General features: G+C 39.1%; 1 protein-coding gene across 1 annotated transcript; it reads right to left on the bottom strand.

Moving 5' to 3' along the window:
- Positions 1 to 25: 25 nt before the first annotated feature.
- Positions 26 to 16352, bottom strand: LOC143860487 (4-coumarate--CoA ligase-like 9). The gene is made up of 7 exons (XM_077371159.1): positions 15677 to 16352; positions 14777 to 15122; positions 13230 to 13419; positions 2982 to 3127; positions 2837 to 2904; positions 1686 to 1788; positions 26 to 310 (listed from the first exon to the last, which is right to left on the bottom strand). The coding sequence occupies exons 1-7, from the start codon at positions 16333 to 16335 to the stop codon at positions 185 to 187; spliced, it is 1638 nt and encodes a 545-aa protein (XP_077227274.1). The 5' UTR covers positions 16336 to 16352; the 3' UTR covers positions 26 to 184.
- Positions 16353 to 16612: the final 260 nt, after the last annotated feature.

The raw sequence follows: 16612 nt of genomic DNA on the forward strand, positions 1-16612 counted from the left end.
ATCTGAAGGGCGAAGAATGAGTACATAAATCAGAAACCAGAAGCTTTATTTAGTTGCAAGTTGCAACAGTTTGAGTATATTACATATGACAAAAAGAATGAAAAAATGCACCCAAATTCCAACAATTTGTATGAACATTCATAGTCATGTATAGCTCCCGATTATCAAAATGGTCAGACAAAAATCATAATTTAGAGGAAGGGCGCGAAATAGCAAGACTGACCAGCTCCCTTCTCAAGATCTTTCCTGCTGGATTTTTTGGTATTGCGTTGATGAATGCGACTCGACGTATTTTCTTATATGGTGCAACCTGCAGCAAGAACAGTTAGCAAATTGGTGCATGTAGGGAGAGTTGAGTGTGATTAAGAAGATGATAAACAACATTAGAATTTTTGTGCACTGTAACAGTAACTGATATTAACATTTTTTACTTGCTTGAGCTTAGGATTAAAATGATAAATGTAAAATAAACCTAATGAAAAAACAAGAAAAGGAAGAAACCCCCATCAACAGAACTTTATTCATCCATTTCAAGAAAAAAAAAAAAACTTTCTTCATGTCAAAGGGAGGAGGAAAACATGCATAAGAAAAGCTGACCAAGAAACTTATGGCCTACATTGGATAGTAAATGGTTTTGAAGTTAAATATGAAAATTTGCAAATAATGTTTAACATAGTTTTAAAATATATTATTTGTAAAGAAGATCAAATTAAATGAGTATTATTCGCAAGGCTACTGATATCCGCAGGACCATGTTTTCATACTCGACCGAACTCACCTTGTTTTACATGGTTTAACCAGCTGTCAAAGGCCATTACAATTCCCAAAAAGTTCTCAGAAGCCAATTAAAAAATGTAAAACAAGGTGAGTTTGCCTCATTATCAAATCGTAGTGCGGATATCAATAGCTCAATTGCATATGAGATTAAATTAAAATAATACATTTAGCAAACAAGGACCAAATCTGGTGGCATATCCAAAGAGGCACCTATTATATAAGTGTGTTAGCAAGTATAGTTTGTTCAAATGAGCCCGAAAGTCACAAAAAGAGAAACATCTGCCATGCTCATATGGTTCTATGTAAAGTTTTTTCAAATACTCAGCGTTTAGTAGAGTACATCACATGAACAACATTCTAAATTTCGAATAGCATGGGATAAATCATAACGTTTTAAAATTTTCAGAAAAAAAATACTGTAGAAAACCAAATGTGGCAATAAAAGAATTGTGCCAGTGATAAAGATCGGTTAACAAGCAATCAATGGGCTCAGCAATTGACATTCGTGTGGTTTTATCACTGCATATTTCATGCTTGATATGGTGGGGTGGTATTGAAACCCTTGAAATTATGCATGACTCTATGTTAGTGTGCTCTATATATAAAAAGGTAAAAGGCAATCAATTAAGACGAACTTAGTGCACAATGCTTAAATTTATGGGTGTCAATATAAATATAGTTTATTTATTCATTGCGCAGGTTCCAAATCAACCTGCATGTTTTCCATCAGCTTGACTTACAGATGAATTCATGAAGAAAACAAGAGGAGATATGCAATCACGAGCCCGCCATTGCTTCTTTTTTGGAAAAAGCATTTCATTTTACTTCATAACACAAAAAGTGAATGCATCTACAAATTTTAAAAGTGATTGTTATTTGGGTATCTTGCTCTTAGTAATTATACGTGCCTGTTTCGCGACGAAATCCATGACTTGTGATTCATTGAGGGTGCTTCCTTGTTGTCTCACCACAAACGCCATGGGTAATTCCCCCACGTCTTCATCGGGGTACCTGTCATCTTATAACAAGGACAAATGAGAAAAAGATATGTTCAAGCTGACATGAATTGTATTTTAAGAAGAAATAAAAACTACTCTTAACTACAGTAGTTCACCTATGCCGACAACGGGATCAAGATTGCAGTACATGGAGATTGGTATTTGGCCTTATGGAATGTTTACAATGGTTAAATTTCAGGCATGAGAGAGCATATCATTCCTTATGAAAATCGGTACTTCAAAAAGTACAGCCACCATAAGAACCTGGAATGAGAAATGCACAACCTCTAGAGAAAATAGAGGATAAATTCAATTTCCGTTTTGAATTTCTTCTCTCGTAGTCCAGAACTAAATCAGGAAGAGAAACAGATGTGAAGGTAAATGTGTTAAAGCTTCCCTCAATAAAAATTAAATATGGAAAAATATAGATTTTTAAGACAACTGAGAAATTTTAAAAGTTCATTTGCTTTCTTTACTAGCATTTGTCTCAATTTCAATTGTAAATCTCTCCTACTAATTCTACTGACCAGCTGTCACTCCAAACGTTACATCTAATATGCTAGAATTGTAAAGATGCATTAAAAAAATCTCTCTCTCCATATGCATAAAGTAAGAAGTGTTGAGGGGTTGAGATAGCAGAGAAGTTGAAATTATGTGATATGGATTGTGGGAGCCAAAAGATCATATGTATGTTGCTTATGTTCTAGTAGGTCATTCAAAACAACTTAACAAGGTTCTTCCGCCAGTAATAGACGAAAAGTGGTAAATAATTTTCCAAAATCGGGACGGCTCCATCCATATTCCCTGATGCCATGGAAATGTTCCATAACCATATCTCAGTATTGGAAGGTGAATCTTTTTTCAGTTGAGTTGGATCATTTTGAGAAAACATGTATGCAAATAACAGGAGCAGTTGGAAGACACATTTATTAGTTCTTGCACATTACAGAGGATTTGATGTAGATTACAACTTTTATTTATTTATTTATTTGTGTGTCAAACCCCAAAAAAATTCAACAAAATTAGCCAATAGATAGGCAAGAACACAATTATATACGTACGGAACAACTGCAGCATCAGCAATTTCTGGATGGGATTTAAGTACTTGCTCCAACTCAGCAGGGGGAACCTGCATGTGGTCCAATATGAAATAGATGAAGAAAAGTGACCATTGTCACACAAGGTTTTCAAAACTAATATAATTACCTGATATGCCTTGTACTTTATCAGTTCCTTCAACCTGTCCGCGATGAAGAGGAATCCATCATGATCAAAGTAACATAGATCACCCGTCTTCATCCAGCCTTCTGAATCCAAGGTAGACGCAGTCGCATCATCGTCGCCAATGTAACCTGCCCTAACATCAACAGATTCCATTCAAAAATTAATAAATAAAATAATATATTATCTATAATAAATAAAGTAAGAGAAAAGGTTTCCTGCGCTCGAGCGCAGAAAACAAGGGTGGGGCCACATTGTTGGGGTGATCGTAAGCATTCATTTAAAAGGCACTATCATGGATGGGGTGTGTACCAAAAATCAGCTTCATTGGATCATCATAGGGCGTCCATTTGTGGGGGTGAAAATGGACAGATACTGTTTGTCCACTAATCTGACCATTTTTCACCCCACAAATGAACACCCTAAGATGATCCAATGGAGCTGTTTTTTTAGGACACCCTATCCATGAAAGCGCCTTCCAAATGAATGCTTTGGATCCCCCCAACAAAGTGGGCCCACCCCTGTTTTTGCACTCGAGCGCGGAAACCCTTTACTCATAAAGTAATATATTAACTATATGGATTAAAAACTTCAAACAGGTTCCTAATCCTATTAAAGGATTGAATCCTTGACTTGCGCTGCTTCTTTATGCACCAAGACAAGTGGTAATTGTCTGGTGCTTTATCAATGGAAACTAAATGGGAAAATTAAATATGTGTAACAGAATTAAACAAGCAGTATTGTATTGATCAAAGACAGAACTGATCGAGAAATTGGCTATTCATGACTTAGAAAACGATCTGTCATCAAGAAATAAAAAGGCATTGCACTCCTTTATCAGCTGATAAAAATATCGCATGTGGTCTTCATGGTTCAGTTTCAGGAAATCCAACGAGTGATTCACTCATTGACTAATAAACACTGACTAATAAACACTATACCTCAGTCCACTAAATTTCTTCATTTGTTAGACTGTCTCTCTCTAAAATAAGATATTGTGATAATATGCAGATATGTCAGATATTGTTAATCTGAGAAGAAGAAAATTATGCATGCATGAACTATAAATGAAGGGTTCTACTCGGTACATACAATTACTATAAAAAAAAATTTGATTGGTAAGTTTGGATCCAACCAACAATTACAATTACAATTACTAGATAATAAAATAAGAAATTATTTAATTCCTAAATACATAAAACTGCCCCCAAACCAGCAACAATACGATTATACGAGGCCTTTGATTCAAGTAATAATCCATTTTTTGCTTCTTATTTCAGATTTACCTTCTAACTTGTCCATTGCCTTACACAAGGGAAGAGATCCTATACTTCTCTTCCCATTTATAACTTTGTTTCATGAGTCACCTATCTCCTTCCTATAGAGCATATCTTTCATCAATCGCTACTGTCTCTATTTTGAAAAAGTTTCAAATGGTTTAGCTCAACCGCGGTGGAAGAAGCAATGATAGAAGGAATATAAGTGCTAGAAAAGAATCACACAGAGAATCTAGTTGAGTTCCCGAAAGGAAAACATGTGAACGGGTATAAGTGGGTATACATTGTCAAATATAAAGCGGGTGAGTTGATAGAGGAATATAAAGCCTGATTGGTAGCCAAAGGATTTACACAATTGTAAGGGATTAACTCTCAAGGGACAGTCTCGCCCGCTATTAGGCTCAACACCAGAGCCTTGCTCTACTTGAAGGACAACAATGGCTTAAGATACTACTCAGCCTTGCTCTACTTGCGGTTGCTCTACTTTGTTTCATGAGTCACCTATCTCCTTCCTATAGAGCATATCTTTCATCAATCGCTACTGTCTCTATTTTGAAAAAGTTTCAAATGGTTTAGCTCAACCGCGGTGGAAGAAGCAATGATAGACGGAATATAAGTGCTAGAAAAGAATCACACAGAGAATCTAGTTGAGTTCCCGGAAGGAAAACATGTGAACGGGTATAAGTGGGTATACATTGTCAAATATAAAGCGGGTGAGTTGATAGAGGAATACAAAGCCTGATTGGTAGCCAAAGGATTTACACAATTGTAAGGGATTAACTCTCAAGGGACAGTCTCGCCCGCTTTTAGGCTCAACACCAGAGCCTTGCTCTACTTGAAGGACAACAATGGCTTAAGATACTACTCAGCCTTGCTCTACTTGCGGTTGCTCTACTTTGTTTCATGAGTTACCTATCTCCTTCCTATAGAGCATATCTTTCATCAATCGCTACTGTCTCTATTTCAAAATAGTTTCAAATGGTTTAGCTCAACTGCGGTGGAAGAAGCAATGATAGAAGGAATATCAGTGCTAGAAAAGAATCACACAGAGAATCTAGTTGAGTTCCCAAAAGGAAAACATGTGAGCGGGTATAAGTGGGTATACATTGTCAAATATAAAGCGGATGAGTTGATAGAGGAATATAAAGCCTGATTGGTAGCCAAAGGATTTACACAATTGTAAGGGATTAACTCTCAAGGGACAGTCTTGCCCGCTATTAGGCTCAACACCAGAGCCTAGCTCTACTTGAAGGACAACAATGGCTTAAGATACTACTCAGAGATTGGAATAAGAACGGATAATCCCACAAAACACTATTGTGATAACCAAACATTTATTCACATCACATCTAACCAGTGTTTGTGCTTCCATTCTGCTGCACCATTCTGGGACTATATGTGTGGTAATGAAAGTTGTTGGTAGATTACATGTGAGAGGCAACCTGTATGAAATTTCTGGAAGGTGTACTCACCCCGCCATCACTTTGGAGATGTAAGATTTGTGTCACATAGTGCTCAAACAAGAGTATAACATGAAGAAAACACGGAGAAGATCATATTGTACGTTCTGAAGAAAATAAGTTCCAAGTGTAGCAGAAACAATCGTCTAACAACAAACTACAAAATAGCACAAACCAAATCTAGAAGAAACTGGAACAAAGACTCAGATATCAAAATAAACTGTTGAAAATGGAAAAAAAAAACAGTATTACTCGAATTAAATGAGAGTTTATAATGCTTACAAAGTTGACAAATGGGACACAATTGTAACTCTTATTACATGATAAAATAAAAGACTTAGAAATCAGAAAGCGTAGAATGCCTTCTTCTTCTTCTTCTTATTCTTCCTCTGATACTACTTGCATTAGCGAATTTGTTTTATGACGCGTTGAACGTTCTTAAGGTGAGGTTGTCAAAAATTAGGCATGAAATTGCTGATATTGCAGCTACATGGTAATTACCAATCAAGTGCTTGTCAAGTCAACCAGCTCGCAATGGGTTATGGAATGAGTTCATCAACATGCTTACAATGCCTCACATTAAGTTAAAGCTGAGTATCGACCACTTTTTGACAAGTCACAAATGAGCCATAGAGTTGATATCTTAAGCAAATTTTAACTAGAGAGGACATGGCTACACGTGTGAAATTAATGGTACAAGTACTGCTCTAGATTAAGAGATGATGAGCTCATCATTGTTAGGTACCACAATATAATAGACTGTAACAAAAAAAAAACTTTTTTGAATGGTCACAATATAGATGTAACAAAATAAGTCAACAAAATGATAAATGTAGAGCATTTGGATAGATAACATAGATTAACACTGTTATAAACAATTTTAAGAAATATTTATCGTATCCCCACAATGAGTAGTTTGGCTGCATGTAGTTAGTTGCCTTGTAGAGTAGTGGTAAAGTAGTCATTGGGGAGGAGACAAGCATTTGATTTACCTATGGTTTACCTTGTAGAATAATGATAAGTAGTGTTTGGCTGCTAACCTCATAGAGTAATGGGAGGGGTGTCATATATATATATATATATATATATATATATATATATATATATATATATATATATATATATATATATATATATATATAGAGAGAGAGAGAGAGAGAGAGAGAGAGAGAGAGAGAGAGAGAGAGAGAGAGAGAGAGAGAGAGGGCAAAATTCTCCATGCCAAATTCCACCATTTTTTAGAAATTTGGCTTGGAAGGTATGAGGGGACATGGATGCCAATAATTACCTAGGAAACTTGTCTGATAGTCTCCGAAGATTTCATGCTGCATTGGCAACCAAACAAGATATTTTGCTGATGTGGCACCCACATGCAAAGAAAAACCCCTAGACTATCCAAGCTTTTGTGCTACCTAAGGCTCCGTTTGGATGTAGATAGTTACCTCCTAATAAGTAGTCAAGACAAACATTTATAATGTTTGATCTACCTAGGATTTACCTTGTAGAATAATGATAAGTAGTGTTTGGTTGCTAATCTAATAAGAGTAATGGGAAGGGGTGTCATTACCAGTATATAGAAAGAGGAGAGAGAGAGAGAGAGAGAGAGAGAGAGAGAGAGAGAGAGAGAGAGAGAGAGAGAGAGCAAAATTCTACTCGAGGAATTTTTCCTTTTTTGAGGAGGATGGCATTGATGTTGGGAAAAAAACACTTTCCCACTTTGATCGAACCTGTGAGGAAACGATTGACACAAACAATGAAAATATACTAACCACAAAAAATATCAACAAACAACCACAATCAACACAAGAGAATTTTTACGTGGAAAACTCCTTCAACGTGAAGGATAAAAACCACGGGACCTTTCTCGTAGTCCACCCAAATCTCCACTATAATACTTTAGGTACAAAACCTAATTCTCAACAACATCAATGGGATAAACATCCCCCATTCCAACAACAATGAAATCCACAAATATGACTGAAGATAGAGCAACAATATCAACTCCAAACAAGAAGAAAAAAGGTGAAGAAAATGGTGAAGATCTCACCCAAAATCTGCTGTCCGTAAACGACCCAGAAACCTGATTTAGAGAACTCTAAATCACAATCCAACCGTTCAGAATGTAGATCAAGATGTCACGAACCGGCTGTCCAAAAATCAGCTCAATCGGACCACGGATCGACCTCCAATCGTCGGTCTGATCACTGCTGCGCAGAAACCCTATTTCCTGCGAATTTCACTTCTTTTTCCTTCTATTTTTGTTGTTCTAGTATTGCCAAAGATTAAGGCTGCACTTAGAGATATACTTTAGGTATAGAAAGACCATATTGTCCCTCTAGTTAAAACAAATTCCAAATAAGCCCTTATTGGGATGGACTTAAACCCAACAAATCTCCCCCTCCAGCCCAATGAGGGAGATTCCAACACTGACTCCTCAAGTGAAATCCATGCCGGCAAAAATCAAACTTCTCTCTCGGAAGTGCCTTTGTCATCATATCCGAATCATTGGCTTCGGTATGTACTTTCTGTAGTTCCAACTCTTTTGGATTCTAAGATGTCTCGTATCCAATGATACCTTACATCAATATGTTTCGACCTCGCATGAAAAGTGAAAATTTTCACGAGGTGGATAGCACTTTGACTATCACAAAGTAGCACATACCTTTCTTGAGTGAGACCAAGTTCCTCTGTAAGCCCTTTCATCCAAAGCAACTCCTTGCAAGCTTCAGTTGTTGCGATGAATTCTGCCTCTGTTGTAGACAAGGCAATACATTTCTGCAATCTTGACTGCCAAGCCACAACTGCCCCTACAAAATTGACCAAATAGCCTGAAGTAGATTTCCTGGTGTCAACATCCCCTGCCATGTCTGAATCAGTATACCCAACAACAATCAGCTACTTACTTCCAAATGAAAGTTTCAAACTAGAAGTGCAACAGAGATATCGTAGGATCCACTTCACTACATTACAATGCTCTCTTCCTGGATTTGAAGTAAACCGACTAACTACACCAACCGCATGAGCTATGTCTGACCTTGTGCAAATCATTACATACATCAAACTACCCACGGCGGATGCATAATGGACTCTTTCCATGTCTTTCACCTCTTTCTCACTCGATGGACATTGTTTCCTACTAAACTTGAAGTGTGTAGCAAGAGGCGTGCTCACCACTTTAGCTTTATCCATTTTGAACCTTTGAAGCACTTTCTCTATGTACTTCTCTTGAGACAACTATAACCTTTTGGCCTTTCTGTCACGACTGATCCTCATACCAAGAATTTGCTTAGCCGGACCCAAGTCTTTCATTGAAAACGAGTTACTCAAATCTCGCTTCAACTTTTCAATCCTTGAAACATTATGACCAACTATAAGCATGTCATCCACGTAGAGCAGTAAAATGATGAAGTCATTTTCTGAGAACTTCTTCACAAAGACACAATGATCGTAAGTTGTCTTCTTACAGGCTTGCTCCCCCATAAAAGACTCAAACTTTTTATTCCATTGTCTCAGCGTTTGCTTCAACCCATATAAGCTCTTCTTTAGCTTGCAAACATAGTTCTATTTACCTTTCACTTTGAAACCCTCTGGCTGCTCCATGTATATATCTTCATCCAAATCACCATGAAGGAAAGCGGTCTTCACATCCATTTGCTCAACCTCAAGATCAAGACTAGCTGCCAAACCCAAGACAACCCGGATTGAAGACATTTTCACAACGGGCGATAAGATCTCATCATAGTCAATTCTCTTTTTCTGACTGAAACCCTTAACGACCAACCTAGCTTTGTATCGAGGATGTGAAGAATTCTCATCATCCTTCAACCTATAAATCCATCAATTCTTCAAAGCTCTCTTGCCCTTAGGCAACGTCACCAATTCAAAGGTGAGATTGTCATGCAACGATTTCAACTCATCTTGCATTGCATCAACCCATTCTTTCTTGTTCGCATCCTCCATTGCTTCTTCAAACCTTTCAGGCTCACCTGCATCTGTTAGTAGCACATACTCATCAGGAGAGTATCTAATGGATGGATGTCGGTCTCTGGTAGACCTCCTCAAAGCGGTAGCTGGTGGAACTGTAGGTGCATGCTGCTGAACATCAACAACATCATCTGCCTGAGCATTACTATCATCTGCACTCTGCTGGTCATTCTGAATCTGATACGAAATCTGATCCTAAACATTATACTGACTATCGCCTTCAACCTGATCTTGCAACTGTCTCTGCAACTTAGTGGATGGGGCTGAGTCAACATCAACCCAAATATCAGAATATCGGGGTACTATCTTCTCTATCTTCTCAATATCCATTGTGGTCTGATTCTCAACAAAAACAACATTCGACTCCTCACAATTTTCTTCTCAAATGGATCGTAAAGTCTATAGCCAAACTCATCAGAACCATAACCAAGAAAGATGCATTGTCGCGTCTTGACGTCCAACTTGGACCTCTCATCCCTCGGAACATGAACAAATGCTTTGCAGCCAAATACTCTTAGATGGTTATAAGAGACATCCTTGCCAAACCAAACTCTGTCAGGCACATCACCATCTAAAGCAACAGTGGGGGATAAATTAATAACATGAGCCACTGTACTTAAAGCCTCACCCCAAAAGAATTTTGGCAATTTGCCATATGAAATCAAGCATTTGACTCTCTCAACCAATGTTCTGTTCATTCTTTCTGCTATACCGTTCAACTGAGGTGTTTTAGGAGGTGCCTTCTAATGTCGAATACCCTGCTGTCTGCAGTACTCATCAAATGGTCCGATGTACTCACCACCATTGTCTGACCGGATGCATTTCAACTTCTTTCCTGTCTGTCTCTCTACTGAAGTCTGAAACTGCTTGAATACATCCAACACTTGGTCCTTCATCTTTAAAGCATAAACCCAAAGTTTTCTGGAATGGTCATCAATGAAGGTAACAAAGTAAGAAGCACCACCAAGTGTTAAAGGTTTTATTGGACCACAAACATCTGAATGTACCAATTCTAATAAATCTGATTTTCTCGAAGGAGGGTGACTTTGAAATGAAACTCTTCTTTGTTTTCGGCCAAGCAATGTGCACATTTCTCAAGTTTTGCACTCTTCACTCCAGAGAGTAAATTCTTCTTAGCCAATAAGCCCATACCTTTCTCACTCATATGATATGACTCAGTCGCTTGTGCCACAACTCAGTTGCATTCCCATCTTCCACAACATTACATATACCCTTGGAAATCTTGGCATGCAACAAATATAAAGAAGACTCCTTTCCTCTAGCCACAACTAATGAGCCTCTGGTGAGTTTCCACTATCCATTATTAAAGGTATTGCAAAACCCTTCATCAAGTTTTCCAATTGAAATCAAATTCAAACGAATATCTGGTACATGTCTGACATCTCTGAGAACCAGCTTTGTTCCATTATTTGCCTCCAAACACACATCTCCCGCACCTACAACTTTGGCCAAGCCATCATTGCCCATCTTTAATGTGCCAAAGTTCCCTGGCGTGTAGGAAGTAAAGAACTCCTTCTTTGATGTGATATGAAGCGAAGCTCCACTATCAATGACCCAACTCGTCTCATTGCATGCAAAATTAACATCATCATCATAACATACAATGACAAGTTCCTCAGTGGCGGTGGCGACCCGATCATTATCATTATGATCCTTTTTCTCATTGTTGTCACTACTATTTTTCTTCTCCCTTTTCAGCTGGAAGCAATTTTTCCTAATATGGCCCTTCTTGCCACACTCATAGCACTCTACATCATTTTTCCATGAACGTGACTTACTTCGGCTCTTGTACCTTTTGGACCTCTACTTTGACTTCTCCCCCTGCTTTCGGCAACCAAAGCTTCAGAGTAGGTCGAAGAACCTTGAGGTTTTCTTCTCATTTCCTCATTTAGAATTCCACTCTTAACAAAGTCCACGATGACAATACCATTAGGAGCAGACTTACTCAACGACATACGAAATGTCTCGCACGAGTCTGGTAGAGTACCAAGCAACCAAAGCCCTTGTACCTCATCTTCAAATTTAATATTCATGGCTGAAAGCTGGTCTATCACTCATTGAAACTCATACAAGTGATCGGATATAGATTGTCCATCTCTATATTTCAACCCCATAAATTGCTTTATCAAGTACATCTTGTTGTTGCCGGTCTTTCGCGCATACGACTCAAGCTTGCTCCATAGAGTCCTGGCATATGATTCTTTACTGATGTGATTCAAAACATTATCATCCACATATTGTCGAATGAACCCGCACACAACTTTATGCTGAAGAGTCCAATCGACATCGGTCATGTTGTTAGGTTTTGTATTGCCGAACACCGATAGATGCCAACGCTTCACATATAGAAGGTCTTCCATTTTACCCCTCCAACATGATAATTCCTTCCATTCAAGCTGATCATTCTATTCAAATTCATTTTCATCGTTCAATCAAAGTAAAAAACAACCTTGCTTTTCTCAAGCAATATCACAAACACCTTGTGTGCAAACAAGCCGAACGCTCTGATACCACTATGTTGGGAAAAAACCTTTTTTCCACTTTGATCGAACCTGTGAGGAAACGATTGAACACAAACAATGGAAATATACTAACCACAAAAAATATCAACAAACAACCACAATCAACACAAGAGAATTTTTATGTGAAAAACTCCTTCAACGTGAAGGATAAAAACCACGGGACCTTTCTTGGAGTCCACCCAAATCTCCACTATAATACTTTAGGTACAAAACTTAATTCTCAACATCATCAATGGGATAAACATCCCCCATTCCAACAACAATGGAATCCACAAATATGAGTGAAGATAGAGCAACAATATCAATCCAAACAAGAAGAAAAAAGGTGAAGAAAATGGTGAAGATCTCACCCAAAATCTGCTGTCCGTAAATAACCAAGAAACCTAATTTAGAGAACTCCAAATCACAATCCAACCGTTCAGAATGTAGATCAAGATGTCACAAACCGGCTGTCCAAAAATCAGCTCAATCGGACCACGGATTGACCTCCGATTGTCGGTTTGATCACTGCTGCACAGAAACCTTATTTCCTGTGAATTTCACTTCTTTTTCCTACTATTTTTGTTGTTCTAGTGTTGCCAAAGATTAGGGCTGCACTTAGAGATATGCTTTATATATAGAAAGACCATATTGTCCCTCTAGTTAAAACAAATTCCAAATAAGCCCTTATTGGGCTGGACTTAAACTCAACAATTGAAGGTATAAGTAGGGAGCATGGGTGCCACGTAACCAGACAAGCATTAATTAGCTTTGAATCTTGTCAAGTAATATCTAGGGATTGTGGTGCTAAATTGGCTACCAAACACCATAAAAGTTACCAAAAAAGCATTTTTCTACTTGGGATATCCTTGAGAATGCCAAGCATGTGGCAAGCCAACAGAGGCTAAGAGAATAAGAGAACACGACTATGGAAATTGTCCTTTTTTTTATATTTTTTTGCTAGGCTTGTGAAGAACATCTTATCATTACCTTTCATCATAGTTGGCCCTCGCAGCCACAACTCCCCTTGCTGGCCCGGAGATAGATCCTCACCGGTAACGGGATCGACTATCTTGGCTTCTAGATTCTCAGTAAGACGCCCAGCTGACCCATAATGTTGATTCTCTTCGGGCCCAATTGTTCTTGTCACACTGCCCGTAGACTCGGTCAAGCCATACCCCTAAGAAAAGAAGGAAGAACTCATTAATTACATCAGCTCTAGAATAGGCATTACATTAGTTAAAGAAGGAAGCATCAGAACTCTCATCAAGTCATCAACACCTCCAAAGTGCAAGATAGTGATTATAGAATTAAAGATTCTAATCTATATCAACTCAACTAAGCCTCCGTCACAAACTAGTTGGGGTTGGCTAATGAATCCTTTGGAAGATTGTAATCTATCTATGCGTGTCTTAAAACAATGATTGTGACAAATGTGTATCCATTCTTTGGAAACCATGAAAATGAATTCAGTGCAATTAACACAAAATTCACTCTTCTTGATTCAAATATGTACGATTAGTAACTCAGAACAAAATCACAAATTTCGAACAAAGTTAAATTAGGTTAATCCAAACCGTCCATTTGTTGGGCCACAATGTAAATAGGTTGTGCCCAAAAAAATCTTTTCCGTAGGATGATCCTAACCCTTCGATTTATAGAGGGACTGTACATAATAGAAATCTCTATAAATCGAAGGGTTATGATCATCCTATGGAAATGATTTTTGGGGGCAAAACCTATTTACATTGTGGCCCAATTAATGACTGGTTTGGATCATACTAAGCAGATATCCTAAAAGGGAAGGGATATATTCGCCACATTTTTTACTTGGGACATCCCCTAATGTATCTTCTATTCTTTTATGTAGGCCTGGGGCCCACTACTCTTTTACCCTAAAGGGGCTGTCCCAAGTAAAAAGATGGGCTAATATATGGCTTCCGTTTCCTAAAACGGAGAAATTATGGGGCATGTCCAAGTTACTATAGCAAGAAATCTAGAAGGTGGAACTCCCCATTTAACAACAATGGAAAAACCCCTTACTTCCTTCTCCCGGAGAGACACAAATCGAGGAGCTGACTTCTTCTCGAAAGTAGGCTGTCCAATCAAAGGAACCGACATTCAGCTGGGAAACCTGTCCCAGAGCTGAATTCCATTACCTATGAAGACGGCATGGGGACCATCTACTATCGAATTTAATCCGAAGTATACTGTTACTGAAGCCCTCTTTGTATTTTTGATATTTTCAGGCTTTTCTTTGTTTGTTGTTCAGGGATTGTCCCATTACTAGGGCCCCCTCTTTGTACCTTTTATGTTTTTGTTATCAATGATATCTGGTACGTTCTTGCTTAACCCCATCTTACCTATAATAAAAGAATTAAGATTCATGGGATATGCTAGCAGCATACGCAAGTTCTGTAGAGCCATCCCAAACTGTCCACGTGTCTATTTTTTTGGTTGTGCATCTACAGAACCTTCCATCAACACTCCATACAAAACGCAGTCAACAATAAGATCCATCCACTCCATCCACTCACCTGAACAATCTCCACGTTCGGAAGCTTAGATCGGAATTGCTCGGCCACCTCCTTCCCTAGCGGAGCTCCGCCACATCCGACCGCCATCAAAGAGCTCAGATCGTAATTTCCGACCTCCTCCGACTTCACCATTGCAACCACTAATGGTGGAGTCACCACCATTCCGTTCACCCGAAACTTCTCCACCACCCGTAGCATCGCCACAAAATCGAACCGTTCCATCAAAACCGAAGTCTGACCCAATGCAATAACCCTCAAGATAGTAAAAAACCCAAATATATGGAAAAGCGGCACCGTCAGAAGCTCTACCATCGGTGATTCAAGATCCGGCCGGGACGCAACGTACCTGTTGAAGTATAAAATGATTAATTAAATAACACCAACTCTAAATAAATGCTCCCCTACCACCCTTCGGCCTTCCCTCCCTTTGTCTCGATGTCATTGTATTGGATTCTTCAGGTCTTGCTTTGTTACATTGTAATTTCTTTTTCTTTTTTCTTTTCTTGTGTGCAGTCTTGCCTGACCTCAGCTTACCAATCAAAAAAAAAAAAAAAATCTAAATAATAAATGGTATTATAGCTATTGGGTTCAATAGATTCTATAAGGTGTAAACCCTTATATTCCAGTATTTTTCATATAGTAAGCCATGGGATCATTTTCATAGGAGGATCCTACTAAGCCTCCGATATATGGATGTTTCCATATATGCAATTCCTCTATAGTTAGTAGGGTTGTATGCTTGTATCACCTGCATGGTAATTTTTGAAAAAAAATACTGGACTATGTGGGCTTACACCATGTAAAAAATCTGGGTTCAAAACCTAAGAACTCCTTAATATTAAAAATTCACGCGTACAGCCAACAACAAAAAAGCGTCAACCCGAGCTCATATCACCATACCCGGCGATCAGAGCGATGAAATTCCGGTGAGTCAAAACCACGCCTTTGACGTTCCCAGTCGTGCCAGACGAGTAGAGAATCGCCGCCGCATCAGATTGCTTTATCACGTTTCGGTGGGGCCCATTGGTGGGGGTGGAATGTATCATCATGGATTCGAATTCAGGAGAATCAAGGAGGATAGTAGGTTTGGGGAGAGGAAGGAGGTTGTGTGCCGTGGCTGACGAGGCGAAGGCAATGACGGGGCGGGTGAGCTTGATTTGGCGGGAGATTTCGTAAGGACTTCCGGCGGGATTGGCCGGAGAAACAATGACGCCGAGGGAGAGGAGGGAGTAATAGAGGATTGGGATTTTGAGAGAGGCTGGGGCGAGGATGAAGACGGTGTCGCCTTTGGAAAGGCCGGTTAGGTTTTGGAGGGAGGAGGCTAGGGTTTGGGCTTTGAGGAGGAATTCGGGGTAAGAGAGACGGTTTCCGGTGGCGCTGTCGATGAGGGCGGTGGTTTCCGGAGGAGGAGAGGGGAGGAGAGAGATGGCATAGGAGGTGACGGAGAGAGGGAGGTTTTGTGGTGGGAGGTGAAGGGAGGGACGGAGAGTGTGGAAGGTTTTGGTTTTGTAACAGAAGCCAGATTTTGGATCTATGGATGGGGTGTTTGGTTCGGCCATTAGAGAGAGAGGTGAAGGGTTTGAATGAATTGGATTAGGGGCAGAGAGGGTGAATCTATGGAATATATATAAGAGGAAACATGTGAAGGGAGATGGAGGAAACGGTCAACTTCTCCGGGTTTCCTGATTTGTTTCGGAACTTAAATTGAGGATGGTCACTGTTGTTTAAATTACACGCGTCAAGATCAAGACAGTTGATCTCTATAGAATACTAGTATTCCGGACCCATGCTATGGATGGGTGCAAAATGATGGGCTCCATTCCAAAACTGGTGAGG

This window comes from Tasmannia lanceolata, unplaced genomic scaffold (assembly GCF_043159265.1).
Source record: "Tasmannia lanceolata isolate RefF3 unplaced genomic scaffold, GAP_Taslan_0.1 ptg000037l, whole genome shotgun sequence".
Lineage (NCBI taxonomy): Eukaryota > Viridiplantae > Streptophyta > Magnoliopsida > Canellales > Winteraceae > Tasmannia > Tasmannia lanceolata.

What these genes read in the sequence shown, in the direction of transcription:
- LOC143860487 (XM_077371159.1), bottom strand. Translation starts at nt 16,335, where the DNA reads ATGGCCGAACCAAACACCCCATCCATAGATCCAAAATCTGGCTTCTGT. An exon ending in TTCATCGCTCTGATCGCCGG is followed by an intron (nt 15,123 to 15,676) that starts GTATGGTGATAT and finishes ATACTTCAACAG; the next exon opens with GTACGTTGCGTCCCGGCCGG. An exon ending in TGGATTTCGTCGCGAAACAG is followed by an intron (nt 311 to 1,685) that starts GCACGTATAATT and finishes TTCTTGCTGCAG; the next exon opens with GTTGCACCATATAAGAAAAT.